Source organism: Schistocerca nitens, chromosome 2 (genome assembly GCF_023898315.1).
Source record: "Schistocerca nitens isolate TAMUIC-IGC-003100 chromosome 2, iqSchNite1.1, whole genome shotgun sequence".
NCBI classification, from domain to species: Eukaryota; Metazoa; Arthropoda; class Insecta; order Orthoptera; family Acrididae; genus Schistocerca; species Schistocerca nitens.
Window position 1 is genome coordinate 233,288,319 of NC_064615.1, and position 20,254 is coordinate 233,308,572.

General features: G+C 40.0%; 2 protein-coding genes across 3 annotated transcripts in view; one reads left to right on the top strand and one right to left on the bottom strand.

The window, feature by feature from the left end:
• The window catches only part of LOC126234943 (hydroxyacylglutathione hydrolase, mitochondrial), a 105,985-nt gene that overhangs the window by 78,609 nt on the left and 7,122 nt on the right, over positions 1–20,254 (top strand). Inside the window, 1 exon segment of the mRNA XM_049943682.1 lies at positions 2,287–2,438. Within this exon segment, the coding sequence (XP_049799639.1) occupies positions 2,287–2,414 (128 nt within the window). The 3' untranslated portion in view covers positions 2,415–2,438.
• The window catches only part of LOC126235952 (TCF3 fusion partner homolog), a 28,669-nt gene continuing 19,631 nt past the window's right edge, over positions 11,217–20,254 (bottom strand). Inside the window, exons 4-5 of one of the 2 annotated variants that reach the window (XM_049944924.1) lie at positions 12,344–12,598; positions 11,217–11,937 (exon numbers count right to left, since the gene is read on the bottom strand). In XM_049944924.1, coding sequence (XP_049800881.1) covers positions 11,839–11,937; positions 12,344–12,598 — 354 coding nt within the window. In that variant the 3' untranslated portion in view covers positions 11,217–11,838. Of the gene's footprint in view, positions 12,037–12,343; positions 12,599–20,254 lie in introns of both variants that reach the window. The other variant, XM_049944925.1, reaches the window with a different exon arrangement.

Consider the following 20,254-nt stretch of genomic DNA (forward strand, 5'->3'; position numbering starts at 1 on the left):
GTCACACTTCTGTGTCTCACCTGTAACTACACTCCTGGAAATTGAAATAAGAACACCGTGAATTCATTGTCCCAGGAAGGGGAAACTTTATTGACACATTCCTGGGGTCAGATACATCACATGATCACACTGACAGAACCACAGGCACATAGACACAGGCAACAGAGCATGCACAATGTCGGCACTAGTACAGTGTATATCCACCTTTCGCAGCAATGCAGGCTGCTATTCTCCCATGGAGACGATCGTAGAGATGCTGGATGTAGTCCTGTGGAATGGCTTGCCATGCCATTTCCACCCGGCGCCTCAGTTGGACCAGCGTTCGTGCTGGACGTGCAGACCGCGTGAGACGACGCTTCATCCAGTCCCAAACATGCTCAATGGGGGACAGATCCGGAGATCTTGCTGGCCAGGGTAGTTGACTTACACCTTCTAGAGCACGTTGGGTGGCACGGGATACATGCGGACGTGGTCTAGGAATGGTAGAACGATGGGTTCGATGACGGTTTGGATGTACCGTGCACTATTCAGTGTCCCCTCGACGATCACCAGTGGTGTACGGCCAGTGTAGGAGATCGCTCCCCACATCATGATGCCGGGTGTTGGCCCTGTGTGCCTCGGTCGTATGCAGTCCTGATTGTGGCGCTCACCTGCACGGCGCCAAACACGCATACGACCATCATTGGCACCAAGGCAGAAGCAACTCTCATCGCTGAAGACGACACGTCTCCATTCGTCCCTCCATTCACGCCTGTCGCAACACCACTGGAGGCGGGCTGCACGATGTTGGGGCGTGAGCGGAAGACGGCCTAACGGTGTGCGGGACCATAGCCCAGCTTCATGGAGACGGTTGCGAATGGTCCTCGCCGATACCCCAGGAGCAACAGTGTCCCTAATTTGCTGGGAAGTGGCGGTGCGGTCCCCTACGGCACTGCGTAGGATCCTACGGTCTTGGCGTGCATCCGTGCGTCGCTGCGGTCCGGTCCCAGGTCGACGGGCACGTGCACCTTCCGCCGACCACTGGCGACAACATCGATGTACTGTGGAGACCTCACGCCCCACGTGTTGAGCAATTCGGCGGTACGTCCACCCGGCCTCCCGCATGCCCACTATACGCCCTCGCTCAAAGTCCGTCAACTGCACATACGGTTCACGTCCACGCTGTCGCGGCATGCTACCAGTGTTAAAGACTGCGATGGAGCTCCGTATGCCATGGCAAACTGGCTGACACTGACGGCGGCGGTGCACAAATGCTGCGCAGCTAGCGCCATTCGACGGCCAACACCGCGGTTCCTGGTGTGTCCGCTGTGCCGTGCGTGTGATCATTGCTTGTACAGCCCTCTCGCAGTGTCCGGAGCAAGTATGGTGGGTCTGACACACTGGTGTCAATGTGTTCTTTTTTCCATTTCCAGGAGTGTATATACCAAACTCTGATCAGTACATTCTGCTGTTTCATTGGACTAACTTATTCCTTTCATTGAAATCTGCAGTTATCGTAATTTTCTTCTCTCTTGATAATTCTTGTATGGGACTTCGTAGTTAAAATAGGAATACTTGTGTTAATTTATTATCTGAGAGTCTGCATATGAAACTAATTGGGATATTTTGTTCCTTTACTATTATTCTAACTTTCAAACATACCCACCTTATTCAGAAACTATATATTTTTACCTTACATGTTGAAGAATTTTTAGTTAGTATTATATGCAGGAGCCTCCAAGAAACCTGTTACTTGTACAAAGCTGCTGGATACAATATAATTTTCTAATTTATTAAGGATTATGATTTAGTATTCTGTATTCCTAATGCTAATTTAGGCACAGGGGCCACAACATTTCTTTGTTCCAAACATGTAAAAATTTATTATCAACATTTTTTTCTGCTATGCTGATGAAACCCAATTGTTAAATTCATCAAAAATGCACTTTTGCCTAAAGTTTAAAGATTCTGCTTGTTTAGGCAGCTTGTCATCTTTTCACACAAATTTAATTCCCTGTATTGTTCACAATTTTGCACATCAGGAAACACTGTGTTGAATTTTATAGTTCCTAATCTGGTCACATGTTGACCCTTCTCTGCTAAACAGTCTATAGTTATAAATCTATTAAGATCTACAAATTTTTCTATTACACTGTTCTGACATTGCAATTTATTTTGTTGTATTTCTCACAGACCATTCAAAGCTGGTGAAAGTGAAATAGTTTGTGTTGACACTAACATAAAAACTGTATCTAAGTGAAATAATATTTTACATTAGGTATGTGTGTGCTTTCTTCCCCCCTGTAGGTGAAGAAAAGCGAATAAACCCATTTATGCGTGTACATGAGTCATCGGTACAGAAGCATGCAGGATTGAGTGAAGCAATTGCTACAATGGGAGCCATCAGAAAGGAGAAAGACTCTTTCAGAGCATAAAAATTTCAGAAGACTTATAAAAAGGTACTAAAAGGCAATGTTTAATTGTAAATTTTACATTGTAATACATTGGTTTTTATGTTCACATATTTTGCTGTATATAAAAATATTGTTAAAAAAATTGCTGTGATGCTGATATTTTTAAAATACTGTGCTGTCAAGTTGTCATAAAACATCAGCAGTTAATAAACTGGTTCTATCCATTTAACCAAACTAAATTGTGTGTGTTATGGCTTCAATTTCAGTGAAGGAGTGCAGTGTGTGTGTGTGTGTGTGTGTGTGTGTGTGTGTGTGTGTGTGTGTGTGTGTGTGAGAGAGAGAGAGAGAGAGAGAGAGAGAGAGAGAGGGAGGGGGGGAGGGGGTCCTCCAATAGTTTCTCATAAGAAGGAATCTGTAGGGTGCAAGGTGTGATCTTTACACGTGGCTGCCATGAAACTGGCTGTCCAACACAAGCACTGTTTGATCTTGGATGTGACTCATGATGGTCACAGCATTGCATAAGTGAGCAGTACACAGAGCTGTGATACGTATAGCCAGGAGAAATTTGAACAATTGTCAATGAGCCACTTGGACAATGTAATGCATTGTCAGTCACGCAACGAAAAAATCGACACACATATCCTATTCTATGTTTTTAGTGATAACATGGTTTGCTGCTAAATACAATCTAAGAAAAAAGCTCATTACATGAAATATTTTAGAACCTGCATCATTCTTTTTAGTTATCACAGCTTCTAATGTTCACATTTAAACTATTGTACTGTTCCAGTTTGCATTACTGTGAACCTGTTGATGGTGGGAGGGTAAACAAGGACTTCATCCCAAGTGTATCCTGTCAGTGATGCTATAGAAGAAGTAATACACTTCATCATGAATAAATAGCCTCTATTAAAGAAATAAATAATTATCACTATGACCCTAGTGTCATGGAGCGCTTTTCAGATTTGTTGACCTTGTTGCTCGACAACTTTTTTAAGCGTCAGTTTCTACATGCATAAACTGATATTATTTTATATCAAAAGTGACATGTTATAACAACCTGCTCCATCATGACCTAAAAAATAGTATGAAGATTTTTTCATCCTACTATTGGACGGCATCATCGTCTTGTTGTAAAATGTCATGAAATTCCAGTTTAGCACTGTTGCTATCCATCGCTTTACACACTACCACCTGCTACTGTGATTGCATCTTTGGAAGTACTCCCAGCAGCTGTGGAGTTGGGTTCATGTAGAGAGACAGTTGCCATCACAGCCACTTAGCAGCCACACATTCTGAAATACTCTTTTAAATCTAAATCATGGTTTTTTATTTGTCAGCTATAGAGCGGAACAGGCAAGCATCATTGTCATTCACAGAGCACCATGTTGTAAAACAACTGTTCCTCGCTACCCTCCAGTTTGCCATTAAAAACTACAATGAAGACATCGGCATAAAATGTTTCTTTTAGAACTCCTTGTTGTAACTGCTAGCTGATTCTTGTTGTTTCCAAAAATATTAGGACCAAATGCTAAAATCTGACTAATGGATTATGGTAATCATTCATTCCTGCATTTTATTGCACAGTAAGTAAATACATAGGCACTGAATTATCATTCATTGCCACTATATTTGTTGTAAGAAGTCATTTTGCATTAAGAAATAACGTGTGTTGCCAAAATAACATCCGTTCTTGCTTTTACTGTAATGGCAAACTCTAAGTTTGCAGCAAAGCCATTGCTAATAATCACATACTGCTGGTAAGTTTATTGTACAATAAAAATGTAAGTTTGTTAGTCTATATGATGACATAATCCTATCCCCAGTTAGAACTGAGTAATTTTAAAAAGTGTTGCCGAACTTTCAGTATAAGGTACGTTATTTACCTCAAGATGTACAGGGTTAGACTAAAAGTACCACGTTTAATACTGTTAAAGTAACCTGTTGCCTTTCAAAACAGCTTCGAAGTCATCTTGGAATGAATAAATTGAGATCCTACATGTTTTTCAAGGAAATCGTATTCCATTCTTCCTGCAAAATAGTGGCAAGTGCAGGTAACAACGATGGAGGTGGATAACGAACATACAAAGTAGACAACAGAGGCTCAATAATATTGAGAGATCTGGTGACTGATGATCAGCACAGATGCAACAATTCGTCCTCATGCTTATAAAACCAGTTCTAGATGACGCAAGTTGTGTGAATAGGGCCCTTGTCATCTTGGAACACAGTAGCACTGTTGGGGAACAAACCTTGTACAGTGGGACAGAACTGATCAGTGACAATGGTCACGTGATCCTTGTCAGTAGTGCAACCTTGCAGAATACCAATGAGCCCTACGGAATACAATATGGCTGCCCAAATCATCACCTAAACCCACCATGTTTCACTCTTGGGCTATGAACTCTGCCAGAGGTGGGAAACGGCGCGAAACAGGACACATCTGACCAAATGACTTTTTTCCATTGCTCCACAGTCCAAGTTTTATTGCTTTGGCACCACATTTTCCAGTTGCAGGTATTTGAATCACTGAAGAGTGGATTGGAATGCCAGTTCACCCGACAGTTCCCTAGTTATGGAGCTTCCTTCACGTTATTTTGGTACTGACAAGGTTTGAAAGTGTGACATCCAGTTCTGCAGCACCTTTTGTAGCTGTCATTCTCTTATTTTTTGCCACAATGCTCTTCAGTGACACCATCATGACCACTTAACATACACTTGTGCACTGATTTAGCAGATTATATTTTCCCTCTTTCTTTGTATGGTGTCTCCCTGAAACACCAAACACTTCAGCTACTTTGGTTATGAAGCACTGACCATAAGAGCACCAACAATTTTCCCATGTGCAAAGTCACTTTGTCCTTAAATAATTTCACTAACAACTACACAGAGCACTGTTCTGACCACAAATGATACTTGCATCTGATTGAAGGCTTGGCACAGGTGCCATTGGTGATCAGATACAGGGTGTCTCAAAAGAAACTTTCTTTTTGATCTGTTGTTGTTGTTGTGGTCTTCAGTCCTGAGACTGGTTTGATGCAGCTCTCCATGCTACTCTATCCTGTGCAAGCTTCTTCATCTCCCAGTACCTACTGCAACCTACATCCTTCTGAATCTGCTTAGTGTATTGATCTCTTGGTCTCCCTCTACGATTTTTACCCTCCACGCTGCCCTCCAATGCTAAATTTGTGATCCCTTGATGCCTCAAAACATGTCCTACCAACCGATCCCTTCTTCTAGTCAAGTTGTGCCACAAACTTCTCTTCTCCCCAATCCTATTCAATACCTCCTCATTAGTTACGTGATCTACCCACCTTATCTTAAGCATTCTTCTGTAGCACCACATTTCGAAAGCTTCTATTCTCTTCCTGTCTAAACTGGTTATCGTCCATGTTTCACTTCCATACAAATACTTTCAGAAACGACTTCCTGACACTTAAATCTATACTAGATGTTAACAAATTTCTCTTCTTCAGAAACGATTTCCTTGCCATGGCCAGTCTACATTTTATATCCTCTCTACTTCGACCATCATCAGTTATTTTACTCCCTAAATAGCAAAACTTCTTGACTACTTTAAGTGTCTCATTTCCTAATCTAATCCCCTCAGCATCACCTGATTTAATTTGACTACATTCCATTATCCTCGTTTTGCTTTTGTTGATGTTCATCTTATATCCTCCTTTCAAGACACTGTCCATTCTGTTCAACTGCTCTTCCAAGTCCTTTGCTGTCTCTGACAGAATTACAATGTCATCGGCGAACCTCAAAGTTTTTACTTCTTCTCCATGAATTTTAATGCCTACTCCGAATTTTTCTTTTGTTTCCTTTACTGCTTGCTCAATATACAGATTGAATAACATCGGGGAGAGGCTACAACCCTGTCTCACTCCTTTCCCAACCACTGCTTCCCTTTCATGCCCATCGACTCTTATAACTGCCATCTGGTTTCTGTACAAATTGTAAATAGCCTTTCGCTCCTTGTATTTTACCCCTGCCACCTTCAGAATTTGAAAGAGGGTATTCCAGTTAACGTTGTCAAAAGCTTTCTCTAAGTCTACAAATGCTAGAAACGTAGGTTTGCCTTTTCTTAATCTTTCTTCTAAGATAAGTCGTAAGGTTAGTATTGCCTCACGTGTTCCAACATTTCTACGGAATCCAAACTGATCTTCCCCGAGGTCCGCTTCTACCAGTTTTTCCATTCGTCTGTAAAGAATTCGTGTTAGTATTTTGCAGCTGTGACTTATTAAACTGATAGTTCGGTAATTTTCACATCTGTCAACACCTGCTTTCTTTGGGATTGGAATTATTAGATTCTTATTGAAGTCTGTGGGTATTTCACCTGTCTCATACATCTTGCTCACCAGATGGTAGAGTTTTGTCATGACTGGCTCTCCCAAGGCCATCAGTAGTTCTAATGGAATGTTGTCTACTCCCGGGGCCTTGTTTCGACTCAGGTCTTTCAGTGCTCTGTCAAACTCTTCACGCAGTATCTTATCTCCCATTTTATCTTCATCTACATCCTCTTCCATTTCCATAATATTGTCCTCAAGTACATCGCCCTTGTATAAACCCTCTATATACTCCTTCCACCTTTCTGCCTTCCCTTCTTTGCTTAGAACTGGGTTGCCATCTGAGCTCTTGATATTCATACAAGTGGTTCTCTTCTATCCAAAGGTCTCTTTAATTTTCCTGTAGGCAATATCTATCTTACCCCTAGTGAGACAAGCCTCTACATCCTTACATTTGTCCTCTAGCCATCCCTGCTTAGCCATTTTGCACTTTCTGTCGATCTCATTTTTGAGACGTTTGTATTCCTTTTTGCCTGCTTCATTTACTGCATTTTTATATTTTCTCCTTTCATCAATTAAATTCAATATTTCTTCTGTTACCCAAGGATTTCTATTAGCCCTCGTCTTTTTACCTACTTGATCCTCTGCTGCCTTCACTACTTCATCCCTCAGAGCTACCCATTCTTCTTCTACTGTATTTCTTTCCCCCATTCCTGTCAATTGTTCCCTTATGCTCTCCCTGAAACTCTCTACAACCTCTGGTTCTTTCAGTTTATCCAGGTCCCATCTCCTTACATTCCCACCTTTTTGCAGTTTCTTCAGTTTCAATCTGCATTTCATAACCAATAAATTGTGGTCAGAATCCACATCTGCCCCTGGAAATGTCTTACAATTTAAAACCTGGTTCCTAAATCTCTGTCTTGCCATTATATAATCTATCTGAAACCTGTCAGTATCTCCAGGATTCTTCCAGGTATACAACCTTCTTTTATGATTCTTGAACCAAGTGTTAGCTATGATTAAGTTATGCTCTGTGCAAAATTCTACAAGGCGGCTTCCTCTTTCATTTCTTCCCCCCAATCCATATTCACCTACTATGTTTCCTTCTCTCCCTTTTCCTACTGACGAATTCCAGTCACCCATGACTATTAAATTTTCGTCTCCCTTCACTACCTGAATAATATCTTTTATCTCGTCATACATTTCATCAATTTCTTCATCATCTGTCAGAGTAAAATAAAGATTGAAGTCCATCGACAAAATCTTTATTACTGAAATACGCAGTTAAGGAATGTATTTCTTAAACATGTCATTTAAATGCAATCCAGCGTGCCTATTCACTCATTTAAACAATGAACAAAATTTTGCATGACAACTTGGCATTCAGAAACTGGGATGGCTGCCGCTTCACTATTGTTATTTTCTTTAGTTTCCTCCAGAGAAGTCAGATTATTGGCATACTCTTCCACTGTGACATGTCCCCATAAGAAAAAAATCCATAGGGCTCAAATCTGAACAGCAGGGAGGCCAATTTAAGTCCCTCCTGGAGATCAATTTCCAAGAGGAATTTCATGACCCCGCAGTATAGACGTATTGGAAATGTGTGCTGTAGCTTCCTCTTGCTGAAACCATGTTCTTTGGCTATAACCAGGAAAGTTTTGCAATTCAGGCACCAAAATGTCATTTAAAATTGTCATATAATGTTCCGAATTCATTGTAACTGCACCGAAAAAGTATGGACCAATTATTCCTCAAGGTGACATCGCAGCCCATAAAGTAACTTTTGGCAAACAAAGGCATTTCTCATGTTTATGTTTAGGCTGTTGCACTCCAGTAGTAGCAATTTTGCTTCCTGATTTGACCATTCAGGTGAAAATGAGTTTTGTCAGAAAACAAGATGTTGTTAAATGAAGGGCACTCAGCGTATGTCTGGCATCCTGTGGCTTTAATTGTTGCATCAATTGGATTTTGTAAGGGTGCAGTTTAAGGTCTTTTTGCAGAATTCATTGCAGTGTGGATCGGTGCACATTTAAAGAACTTGGATGCTTATGAATGGAGAGGTTACGATCATCACAAACAGACCAATTTACACTTTCCACAGATTCCCCTGTTCTTGATACCTTCGTCACCCAGATTTCGGTTTGGCCAGTATTGCACTGGTCTCCGAAAATGTTTTGATCCATTCCGGATAAGGTAAACACATTATGCAATCCACGATCCCTGTAAAAGCTCCTCCATAGCACAGTCACCATTCCTGCACACAGAATGTGCGGCCTGTTCCTGAGAAGTGTTCCATATCAACTGAATTTCTAAAGCCGAATCAAATGATAAATGTCCCCCCCCCACACACACACACTGATTTGTTGCACAAGTGAAGAAAGCTCTTCAGATATAAACTTTCTTCTGAAACACTCTGAACAACAGTGCAACCTGTAAGCTTGGCTACTATCTGCACTTATGTTCAAGCATGTATTTGTTGCCATGTTTCCATATTTTTGCCTAAACCCTGTACATCTGAAGAATTTTGCAAAGCATATGTTTCGCAATTCATTAAAGTGACAGACCTATGTGAGCAAAATAAAAGATTAATCAGATACAGCAAAGGGCCACTTTATTGCGTCACCAATTCTCTTATGAAAGATATTAGAATGAATACGAGAAGAGTATTATATCCCAGTTAGTGAGTCACAACATATCATTGCATGGAATAAGATTCTGTTAATAAGAAATAATATTAAAATAGTTTGAGGCTGTGACTCAAATTTATTTCCATGCCTCACATTGCAGTGGTGTACAAAATGTGTGATTAAATCATTTTGCTGCAGAATATTTCTATACTGATTACCCACTACATTTTCATACATACTGAAGAACAACAGCTTTTTTTCATGATCAATACTTAAGACCAGAAGGGCTAACCAGTTCTACAGGTTTCATTAGGTATTCTTACAAGGTTATACGTCCACTATAAGTAGCATCTGTAGTGTATTCACAAGGAGATGAATGCATTCTGATACTGGCCGCCATATCAGCTGTCAACTGCTACATATTGCTTATTTACATACGTAAAAAGTGAGAGAGCATATAACAAAAGCTTTCAGGACTTGTGGAATTGAAATTGTTAGTTTCATATTGAATGATGGTGCTTATTGCTACTAATGCCATACCAGTTCTCATAACCAATTTAAAATTAAAGAGGACCAGTAGTAAAACTTGCAGTGTAGCAATAAAAAGATTGATTAAAATTCTGAACATTTATTAACATGTGATACTGACTTCTAAGTACACAAAAATCGCTTTAAATTAGTCTCATTATATTTCTCATCCATTCATAATTCATTAATATCGTTGCTACTGTCTGATTCAGCAGTATCAATAATGGGAGTCCACTGCCTTCAGCATACCAGCCAAATAACTTAACCACTATGCTATGGTGGGATTTCAAAAATCATTGTTTATTATTGCAGCTTTATTCATCCAGTGCAGTGGTCTTTAAGTGTCTTGGGTCCACAGCAAAACATAAATACTTGTGACTCCTTTTGCACATGACAACTAATTCAAAGTATTGGGTAAATAAACTTATGTTCCAAAGTATAGTAATTTTCTTATTGATTATTGGAAACACATTTCAATCAAATTTGTCATCAGTTCTTCAAATCTTGAGAGAAGATTGGAAATTGCAACTTGCATCTCTTTCTCTACAGTCATTTGCAATCTGTATTTCGTGATGATGACTGCCAGTGCTAAAAAAACCTACATCAAGTAAGTAGGATCTTGCAACAAATATCAAAACCTGTAGGGTCTTGTTACCTACTTGTGGATACTCCTGCCCCAATGTGCCCCAAAACCCTAGCAGTAATGAGGAAATCAACTTAGATTTCAATTGGAATCTGAAAAAAAATATCAATAAGTTGCTCTTGTTCTTCAAAAGTAAGTGTTGGAAGTTCTGTACATAAAGGATCTTTGACCCCATTTGTGTCCCCCCCCCCCCCCCCACACACAAACAAAACAACCATTTTAAAGTACTTCACATTTTAAAATAATTGAAAGTAGAAGGCACTGTCTAACAGACAATTTTAAATTTACCTCTTTTTAGCTAGTAGTTCCTAGTGATTTCCCAGGATTATCTTTGCAAAATTATAAACTCTCAGAGAGCTGAAGCCTGCTTATATGTCACTGTTCATGACGACGACTGGAACAAATCTTTAATTATATAGTTCCAGTACCCTTTGCCATTCTCTGAGGACGAAGGTGTATCTGGTGCTGCCCATGATGGGCTTCATCACTCGTCAAGAGATGTACTGATTTGGAACACAGAATAACATTCACTTCCCTGTGGCTACATATGCAAAATTCTGTATTAGATCGCTGAGGTAGGCAGTGACCAGATACTAAACACAAGTGGGCCAAAGCCAACTAACTTCTGCTGATCCAGAACTGGGAACATCTTGTTCACCTCTTGGGAACATCCACACACACAGCCAGCATGGGGAGGAAAAAAAAAAAAAAAAGAAATTCCTGCACAGTCATATAAACAGTTTTTAGTTTATTATTCTTTCCATGTCACATCCATGAATGGAGCAGGAAGCAGCTCTGTGTCTTTTATGTGACAGAGTATCATACGGAATAGATATACCAGACCTACCAACAATCGAATTACTGCAGCAGGTCGCTATCTTGCAGCCATGTTTCATCTCGTAGTATGCTACACAGAACTCATGCCCTTTACTGCCGTCTAAAAATATGTAGTAAAATGTCTTCTTTTTGTAAATTTACTTTACAAACACAGGTTCCACCATTGGTCAAGTGTACCGTAATGGGTGTCTGTGCCTTTAACCGTAGCTGCCACCATCCATTCAGGAGGAACCAGCTTAAGTAAAAAGGTATCTACTGGAGTGATACATCATTTCAACTTCCCCAAGAAAGCTCTTCTTACACATCTTTAATTGGCTTCACTGACTCTAGATACATTGGCATGAAAATAAATACAGTGACACACTGGGGTTGCAAGCCAATGTCACATTTCACTCCAGTGTTCAATTTACACAAGACGACGAAGCACTCCTAACCTCTGTCCAAAATAACAGATGCCAACAAACAGTGTGTTTGATTCCACGTGTGGCTGTATATTTGTTAGTTTAGTTCATTTCATTTCACACATCATCTTCCACAGGAGTCTGGGTACGCTTTGCATACATCTGCATCTCGGCTGCATACTTCTCCTTTGACTTCTCGTACATATCGTAGTAAACCTGTAACACAGTGCCGTGTACCAAGATATTATAACACTACTGGTATTACAGCTTACCTATGTACTTACCATAACGAAATAATGCTTATTAAAAAAACTCCTAGCAGCAGTAAAGAGAAATTGACATAAGCAGCTGCAAGCTTGAAATAATTGTGTATTTCAGTTCCTGACCATTATACAAAATCATGTATTCCGTAGTAAAATGCACATGAAAAACAGTTTATGTTGTTGTCTCCACCAATGACATCTTTTATTTATTTATTTTTTGAAAAAATTAATCTTCAAAGAGCATGTTTTATGCTAAGGTTGTATCTATAACAGACACAAGGACACTAATACATAATTGTAACTAAACAACTGTTGCAAAATATCATGTATGTTTTAATGCTTATTTAGCATCCAAATACCTTTTTATCTTCAGCTGGAAGGGTGTTCCACCGACTAGCTAACTGCCTTGTAAGTTCTTGACGAGATGTTTCTGCTTCTCCTTTTTGTTCATGTCCTAAGCGTTCCATAACAATTGGCCGCTGTTCTTGACAAAACTGTAAGAAAGGGTTTGCTGGCCGTTTTGGAGCATTTGGATCAGCATGTTTAGTTCCTTTACGTTTTCCTGTTGAACTATTCCCAGATTTGCGACTTATCTTCTCGCTTGCTGCAGTTCCCTATAAGTATGGAAAATTTAATTATGTATAATATGATACTGACATTACAATCAAGACAAATAATAAAGGTTTTTACTGGTAACCTGGCCATGGTGGCAGCACCATTGTTTACACCCAAGAATCGTGGAGTGGGGGGGGGGGGGAGATAACAATAGCATACACTCCAGTATTCTTACAATTGGAGTGCTGTCACATGTATTTAAGTGCTGCACAATGGAGTTCCCATTTACTGCAAGACCAGAATGTAGACTATTTCTCACATTAGCCGCTCATGACATTTCGCTGATAGTATCAGTAAAGCTACCTTTCTTAGTGATATTCCTCAACAATGACTGTAGAGTTGTCATCTACTGTTTTGTTTGAAGCCATATTGAATGACTTTATATTTTCAGTTTCTCTGTCCGTCACCATCATGGTATCTCTCCTGTAGTAGCAATAGCAATTGCACACTTCTTTTTTTTTCACTCTATGATGCACAGCCCTCTGTGTCATCACACTAAATCTAGTATCACAAAACCAGCAAATGCAAGTTGACTGTGTGGTACAGAACATAGGTGGGCAACCAGTAGCCCAGGACTGGCTTCAATCCGGCCCACGGAAAAAATCTGGGTTTCACATGAAATGAGACCTTCTTCAGAAACAGGTGCTATCCATATCAATGTGCTACCCCATAAAAATTAAAGTCATGGACACTATAATTTTGACTTTATACATTTGGAGCACTGCTGTCATACTGTGACGAGGCAGCCCATGAGTTTAAGTATGTGAATCAGGCCCATGGGGTGCCAAAAGTTGCACCACAAACACACGGCACAGGGGTAGTGTATTTGGTTAATAGCCTGAAAGTCCTGTGTTCGTTGAAACATGTGTAAGGGGCCTTTGATGGCAACTGAAAAGCAACTTGAATATGATACACAAGTCACTGAAGTATCATTACATTGAAAGGCTCGCACCAGAGAAGGTGTCACACGACACTTATTTATTAGCAGCAAAATCATCAGCTGTTATTTTTTCAGGTTAAGAATGAGATGCTTGACATATTAAAACTATGGATTATACTCTGTTGCAAGACTCCAGATCATTTGTATGGAATTTAGCATCAAATGGAATGGTAGCATCAGTGGAATAAAGAGGAGGATGGTGCTTCCTTAAAATATGAAAAGTTCAGTCTCTATGTATTTTTAAGTTTTTTCTGCCCCTTTCTGCATGACAGTCCAGAGATTTCCTGTTATAATCATAGAGAACTGACCACAAAACAAAACTCTTCATTCACAACAATGAAATGTTGCCTAGCATTGTTGTTTGACAATTCTTGTCAGCCACTGCCAAGCTGCAAAATTTGTTCTCAGTGAGGTGAGCTGAGCATGAAAAACAAATAAACCGATGGCTGCTTTAGATCACTTTATTGTAGAAGAACTGTTCTCTCATCCGCAAATAATTATTCATTCATTCAGCCATTTACTAAAATCAAGCCCCATAAATGGAAAAGTCCTGGTATGTGTGACAAAAGCTGTGAAGTTTGTGCACAGGTAGTTTTCTTTATATTGCTCAACACATTGCAGAAATCGCTGCCTCATAATACTTTTATCTACATACTAAACTCAGGCCATGAAGGCCCAACAGTACCGACCAGCTGCCGTGTCATCCTCAGTCCTCAGGCATGACTGGATGTGGTTATGGAGGGGCATGTTGTTAGCACACTGCTTTCCCGGCCATATGTCAGTTTATGAGACCAGAGCCGCTACGTCTCAATCCAGACTGGAGCCACTACTTCTCAATCAAGTGGCTCCTTAGTTTGCCTCAAAAGGACACGATACTTGAATCCTGACACAGTTGGCATCGCGTCCATTCTTCCATAATTTACCTTTAACTTGCCAACTTTTGCTGTCATCATCTCTGTCAGCACTATCAAACCTCTCTTGTTCTCATCATTAGTAAAATTAATTATTTGTTTCTTGAGGCTTTCCTGGTTCTTGGGCAAGATGAAAGACAATGTGAAATTTCCACAATGTTTAATCAGTGCAACTGATCACCATCTTCAGGTGTGACGTTCACATTGCTGAGACTGTGACTGAAGCCTCCTATTTATGCCAGTCTGGGAAGAAAGTGCACAGGCATGAATGTGCCAAATTTGGTGACCAGTAGTGCAGATACCCTGATCAGCAGTGAGAGTGACAGCTACACTATGTGATCAAAAGTATCCAGACACCTGGCTGAAAATGACATACAAGTTCGTGGCACCGTCCATCGATAATGCTGGAATTCAATATGGTGTTGGCCCACCCTTAGCCTTGATGACAGCTTCCAATCTTGCAGGCATAAGCTCAATCAGGTGCTGGAAGATTTCTTGGGGAATAGCAGCCCATTGTTCACAGAGTGCTGCACTGAGGAGAGGTATCGATGTCAGTCGGTGAGGTCTCGAATGAAGTTGGTGTTCCAAAACATCCCAAAGGTGTTCTGTAGGATCCAGGTCAGGACTATGTGCAGGCCAGTCCATTACAGAAACGTTATTGTCGTGTAACCACTCCACCACAGGCCGTGCATTATGAACAGGTGCTCGATCATGTTGAAAGATGCAATTGCCATCCCCGAATTTCTCTTCAACAGTGGGAAGCAAGAAGGTGCTTAAAACATCAATGTAGGCCTATGCTGTGATAGTGTCATGCAAAACAACATGGGGTGCAAGCCCCCTCCATGAAAAACATGACCGCACCATAAAACCACCGCCTCCGAATTTTACTGTTGGCACTACACATGCTGGCAGACGACGTTCACCGGGCATTCGCCATACCCACACCCTGCCATCGGATCGCCACTTTGTGCATTGTGATTCAATGTTTTTCCAATGTTTACGCTCCTTACACCAAGTGAGAAATTGTTTCCCATTTACCGGCATGATGTGTGGCTTACGAGCAGACACTCGACCAGGAAATCCAAATTTTCTCATCTCCCACCTGTCATAGTACTTGCAGTGGATCCTGATGTAGTTTGGAATTCGTGTGTGATGGTCTGGATAGATGTCACTATTAGACATTACGACCCTCTGCAACTGTCAGCAGTCTCAGTCAGTCAACAGACGAGGTCGGCCTGTACGCTTTTGTGCTGTACATGGCCCTTCACGTTCCCACTTCACTATCACATTGGAAACAATGGACCTCGGGATGTTTAGGAGTGTTGACATCTCGTGTACAGATGTATGACACAAGTGATGCCCAATCACCTGACCGCGTTCAAAAGTCCGTGAGTTCTGTGGAGTGCTACATTCTGCTCTCTCACGATGTCTAATGACTACTGAGGTCAGTGACATGGAGTAACTGGCAGTAGCTGGTAGTACAATGCATCTAATATGCAAAATGTGTGTTTTTGGGGGTGTCTGGATACTTTTGATCACAGTGTATGTCACCTGTCAGGCAATGAACCAACAACTTCAACACATGCTCAGCATCTGTCAGTCACATTGTGTGTTGCTGCACTCCAGCAGCCTCTTTTGGGATCCGCCTGCCAATATACTTATCCACATTGGCGTGTGCCCATCCTTGCCGCTATCATCTGAAAATCTATGTCACCACCACGGCGTCACCCCTTGTACAACCAACAGTTCCTCATTGTGATCTTAACATGGCCAGCACTCGATCCCATGCTGTACTAAGTTGGTGCTCTGTGTCCCTGTTCAGCACATTAGTAAGCTGTGAATTTCCAATGCTGCTTTAATAATGCTGTCCCAGTACAAAGAGGACAATGAGAGAATTTTGTCCTGTACTGAGACAATGCTTGACTGCTGCAGATTTCTCTGCTGATCCAGATGTGTGTGTCATCAATGTTGAACACATCTGTCCTCCACAGTGTGACAAGTGTGTCCAATGTATGATGACCCGCAGCTACAGGGAATCTTAAAGACACAAGGCCTTCTTAAACCACTATCATCTTTCACACAGCCCAAAAGAGCTCACAGCTTTGTTGGCGGACAAAAGACGCATTTAGCTTTGTATTTCTAATACTCTTTATATTTTCAAAGAAACACTGCCAACCTACAGCAAGATGACCATTCCTCTTTGTTCTTCATTTTCTTCCAGTTTCTCATTTCATCTAGAATGTGCTGGGTGCAAGCCACAGTGAATTTTACTGTTCAGAATATCCATCCTCTAAAAATACAGTACAGAGATGGCATATCTCATCAGATACGCTGTTTGAATCTGATACGGCTCTTGCTCTGTGGACCAACATCCTAAGCAACCACTTCATTGTGCATCTTAGACAAAGTGAAGAACAAAGAGGAATGGTCATTTTGCAATATGTTGGTAAAGTTTCTTTGAAAATAGGAAGATTATTGGAGAAACATAAAGGTAAATGTGTCTTTTGTCTTCCAACAAAGCTGTGAGCTCTTTTGGGCTGTGTGAAAGATTATCTTGCCAGCTAAACTATGAGGTCTTTTATGCTCATCGAATAACAATCTTGGTTTAAGATGTTCTGGTGACTGTCACTAGTCGTGTGACCAATGTATTTTATACTAATGCTGGGTTACCAATAGGTGCTAAGGATAACTTCAGTTGTTTTCTACCTGTCCAGTCTCCTGATGAAACACTTTTGGCCTAATCTCCTCCATGTTCAATGCAAGTTCCTCAGTGCCTACAAAGTGCCTCAAAAAAGAATTGGAGTTTGTGCAATCATTCATGAAACAAGCAATGATTCTTGCACACAACCAATACATACTTGTGCAAAGTCTTGCAGAAGGTGCTGACATGCATAAAAAATTTGCTGTAAAAATTCAGGGGCCAACTTCCGGGACACTTATCTAGCACGCTCTTTGTGAAATTGGAGATCATGCACAGTGTGATCAACCATGACTATGGTTGCTTAAATGCCACATGGCACTTTCAATTTTATATCACAATGGCTGCAGTGTTTTCAGAAGTTACAGTGCATTGTGCCTCACAAGGAGTGTTGACCATGGACATCATTTGGGAACTTCTAACTTCATTCATAGACTGCTGTGACAAACATGCAACACCATGTTGGATCTTTACAAACTACGGTACGTGTCGCACTTACACTATGAGAAACTAAATAACAGAGTACTGTTGGTTGCCAAAGGGGTAGCTATCTTTGTGCTGCTTCAGACATCTCCATGACAGCTGTCAGGGAGTAAACAATCAGGACACCATTAGTAGCATGTTTACCACATTCTCTCTTTTCCTCATACATAATTATGTTACATGTATGACATTTATGAAACTGAGCCGTGGTTAAAGCAAGATGTGGAGAGAGCGGGGGATACAGAGAGAATAGTAATGATATGAAATTTGATGCTAACAAAATCCATGAGGCATTGTATCATATGAAACCTTCTGAAAGCCATCTAACACATACATTCTAAACAATTTATGTGAGGGGCAATGTCTGTCACATTAGTCTACTCTCCACAAGTGTGTTATGTTGCATGTTAAGCTTCTTAGAATTTCTCCTGCCATTCTGCAAAATATTGCTCCAATAACGTATAAACCAACTTCTGATACATTTCTCTAGTTTGTATTTTAGTCTTTGATATACTGGTTCTTAAAAGACTGGGTGATATAATTAATATCACTAAAGACATATGGTTTGATCCATTTACTGCTCTGAAAATATTGGAGAGAGTATATCATGGCCCATGACACCACTCAAGTTCTGGACAGAGAATTTTAACAGATATAATTGTGGATGTGATCCTTTATATATGACAGAAGGAAAATGTGTAAGATCCCTCAGGGAAGAGGCAGTAATTCAATTTTATCAAATAAAACATACCTGCTTTCATGAAATATAATCCTCATGTAACTTCTCTGATTTTTATAGGTATTTAGCTTTGGGAGACCTATTTTGGTTAATTAGTACCTCAGATTCTAACAAGCTTTTGATCTGTTCATTGTATCGTCAATCTTTCAGACTAGTATATTCTGCCTCACATGGATTTCATTTCCCTTCACTAGTGAACAGTCCTCCCTTCAACTGATCTGTCTGTGGCCTTATTCATCTTTTAGTACTCTAATTTTACTCACAGTTGTATGAAAGTTATTACTAATGGCCCAAATCAAACTTACACAATGAAGAAAACAATGACTGAGATGCTAGACATATGAGGTTCCTATGTTACTACTTGCTATTAATCACTCAGTGCAAAATGTAAGAATGACTCCACTTCCAACCACTTTTTCAGCATAACTGTGATCCTCTAAGCTTCAGTCTTACAGGGATAATGTTTGAACTGCAATTTTATTCATATCATTAACCAATTTATTTCCTGTAATTTTTCTCACACTCTTATTCATTAGCTCTTCTGGTGATGTGACTAGGTTCTCTCCCACCCATTATATTGGTTATTATGGATAACAGAGGTACCTCTGATCAAAGTATTAATTCTTTTATCTACTGATATTTTTACCTCAAAACTGCGTCAGTTGCAACTTATTTTTCTGAGGAACATATCCTTTGCGTGGATTTCCTTTTGTAATTACATACAGTTCTTGATGAGATTCTTTGCAATTTCACTTGTTTTCTTGTTCAAATCACGAGGTATCAACCTTGGAATTGACGAAGTTTACTCAAGTAATTGATGTTATTTTTATTAATCAACAGGAAAAGTGTAAAAACTCTCAACTGCCGTTAAAATTCTAGGTTTCTGTTATAAAGAAATGCACATATGCTACTCTGCTATGTCATGGTGTTTACATTGAGCTGACCACACCTTGCTGAAGTTTAATTGAGTACTGAGATGACATAAATAAGTATATGCAGTGTTTTACTAGATAAACTTCTGGGTAGAAACTGGAGTCAAATCCAGGATTTTAGCCCACCCACCCCACCCCACCCCCTTTCCCGAGATTTGCCTCTGGGCAGAGCTTAAGGCTTTAACCATACTGGACATGGCACACTGACAGGGCAAAAGTTTTCTTTTACCCATGTTCACACCCATTTTTCAGTGCCTTTTCATTTTATCTGAATCGTTAACCATATAATTCCATAAGATAATATTAACAATAGGTATAAAATGCACTATTTCATCATATTGCTTTTATTATTGAAATTACTATTTTTAAAGATATTTAGTGTACTCGCCTGCCTCAACATTTCATTCAAACATCTTTTTGATAACATTTTATTGCTGCAGTTTACAAAAGATTTGTATTAATCATACTTAGGGACATTGTTTCTTGTTACTGCCAATTTTTGTGTTTTTATGACAACTTAGTTTTGGAGAATGCTCTTTATTTTGTCTTAATTCATTGTTTATCAGAGTTTTATTGAAAATCAAAGTATGGCTGTCAATTACATTACATTTGTTTCTATTACTGGAAAAAGGAAACATTTATATTACAACCATGAAGTTAAATAACTCGCCAACCAAATACTGTTGAAAGGTTTTCGAAGTAAGTGTCACAATATGATGTTCTCTTCCAAGACTCTGTGCTGCTGCTCTGTCAACACTTTTCAATAATGTGAAAACAGTCTCTTGAAATCCATTTCGAACACAGAAGCCAAAACCGTCTGCAGCACAATACCAAAAATTTGAAAATGTCCATATTTTATATTGGCTTAGAAAGTTACTTTTTCAGTAAATTTGAAAGGGATTTATATCCCTTCAGCACATCTACTAGACTATGGACAGGCTCCCTGCTATGT